Source organism: Octopus bimaculoides, chromosome 28, assembly GCF_001194135.2.
Source record: "Octopus bimaculoides isolate UCB-OBI-ISO-001 chromosome 28, ASM119413v2, whole genome shotgun sequence".
In the NCBI taxonomy this organism is placed as follows: Eukaryota; Metazoa; Mollusca; class Cephalopoda; order Octopoda; family Octopodidae; genus Octopus; species Octopus bimaculoides.
The window spans coordinates 3,752,253-3,754,442 of record NC_069008.1 but is presented as its reverse complement, the minus strand read 5'-3'; the positions used below and the strand labels follow the sequence as shown (position 1 = coordinate 3,754,442).

Below are 2,190 nucleotides of genomic sequence, written 5' to 3'. Positions count from 1 at the left end.
TTCTTTTTTTTTTTTTTTTTGTTTTAGCCTGATACTTATTCTATAGGGTTTTTTTTTTTAATCCCTGCCCCCAGCGTCACAAATTAATGGGGGCATAAACACACCAGCAAAGACAGACATGAAGAAACACATATAGATACACACACACACACACACACACAAATATAAATCATTCTTCGAGCCGTTGGACTGGCTCCCGTACAGGTGGCATGTAAAAAACACCTTTTGAGCGAGGCTGTTGCCAGTACCGCCTGACTGGCCCTCATGCCAGTGGCACGTAAAAGCACCCACTACACTCTCAGAGTGGTTGGCGTTAGGAAGGGCATCCAGCTGTAGAAACTCTGCCAGATCAGATTGGAGCCTGGTGTCGCCTCCTGGATTCACCAGTCTTCAGTCAAATCGTCCAACCCATGCTAGCATGGAAAGCGGATGTTAAACGACAACGATAATGATATATAAATGATGGGCTTCTTTCAGTTTCTCTCTACCAAATCCACTCACAAGGCTTTGGTTGGCCCTAGGCTACAGTAGAAGACACTTGCTCAGGGTGCCAAACTTAGGGACTGAACCTGCAACTATGTGGTTGGGAAGGCAACTGCTTACCACACAGCCATGCCTACACTTAGGTATATATATATTTCTGTGTGTGTGTGTGTCTTTGTGTCGGTGTTTGTCTCCCACCATTGCTTGACAACCGATGCTGGTGTGTTTACGTCCCCGTAACTTAGTGATTTCGGAAAAAGACATCTATAAAATAAGTACTAGGCTTACAAAGAATAAGTCCCGCGGTCAATTTCTTTGACTAAAAAAACCCTTTAAGGCAGTGCTCCAGCATGGCCAATGTCAAATGACTGAAACAAGTAAAAGAATAAAAGAATAAAAGAATATATATATTAAACGAACGTGGTTTTGGGAACACTTCAACGCAGGACTGAGTTTCTCACCATTCCATAACTGTGTCATTTAATAAATATTTCCAACAATATTGAGGACTGAAGCTTGTTTTTTCAGGTACCACACATACACACACGTGTGTATGTATGTGTGTGTGTTATCTTTCTTTTAAACCCATTAACATTCAGTTCAATTCAGTGATGTATTATATATAAATAATAATATTTTAATTTGCTGCTGTTCTCTTCTCATCCCCCCAGATACCAAGAGCAATCATATGCATACACTGCACCGAATGGTGTCACAATGGGTTATCCTAACGAACCTACAAATCCAGAGTTCGTAAACACTGCTCCTACAGATTCTACCAATTATACTACTGCATCACCTGGGGGTTTACCCCATCCTGTAGCCTTACTAAAGTCTGTTGACTTCATGGATGCAGGTAAGTTTCATCTCCTCTTGAGTTGTTGTGGTTGTTCGTTATCTGCAATTACTGTATTTTCTGGCATACATATTGAATTTTTTCTGACCAAAATTTACAACCAAATAAGGTTTGTTAATTTCTACACCAAGACATCTGTAGAGGAGCAAAAAATTCCTGTGAAATGCAGGACTTGGAAAGATATTGATGCTGTTTGAATATTTACTCTACACGTTTGTGCGGGTGGCACATAAAAGACACCATTTCGAGCGTGGCCGTTTTCGTGCGGGTGACACGTAAAAGCACCCACTACACTCTCTGAGTGGTTGGCGTTAGGAAGGGCATCCAGCTGTAGAAACTCTGCCAAATTAGATTGGAGCCTGGTGTTGCCATCCGGTTCCACCAGTCCTCAGTCAAATCGTCCAACCCATGCTAGCATGGAAGGCGGACGTTAAACGATGATGATGATGATGATGACGATTACACTATGTGAAGGGGGTGCTTTAAAGTTCCAGGCTTTAAGGATATTGCAAAGGGCCTATCATGCTTTACATCTGTATGGTTTCAAGCATTGGTGGCAGACAAAAGTTGTAACTTCCATAAATATACATATATGTACATTTTCTTTCTTTATTGCTCACAACGGGCTAAACATAGAGGGGACAAACAAGGACAGACAAAGGGATTAAGCCAATTACATCGACCCCAGTGCATTCCTGATACTTAATTTATCGACCCCGAAAGGATGAAAGGCAAAGTCAACCATGGCACCTTGGGCAAGTGTCTTCTACTATAGCCTTGGGCTGACCAAAGCCTTGTGCATGGATTTGGTAGACAGAAACTGGAAGAAGCCTGTCGTGTGTATATATATA

The 2,190-nt window shown here is 41.8% G+C and overlaps 1 protein-coding gene across 3 annotated transcripts in view; it reads left to right on the top strand.

Moving 5' to 3' along the window:
- LOC106881536 (probable nuclear hormone receptor HR3) overlaps positions 1-2,190 on the top strand; it is a 188,754-nt gene that overhangs the window by 179,230 nt on the left and 7,334 nt on the right. For all 3 annotated transcript variants that reach the window (XM_052977575.1, XM_052977576.1, XM_052977574.1), the window contains exon 5: positions 1,155-1,339. In XM_052977575.1, coding sequence (XP_052833535.1) covers positions 1,155-1,339 — 185 coding nt within the window. The remainder of the gene's footprint in view (positions 1-1,154; positions 1,340-2,190) is intronic.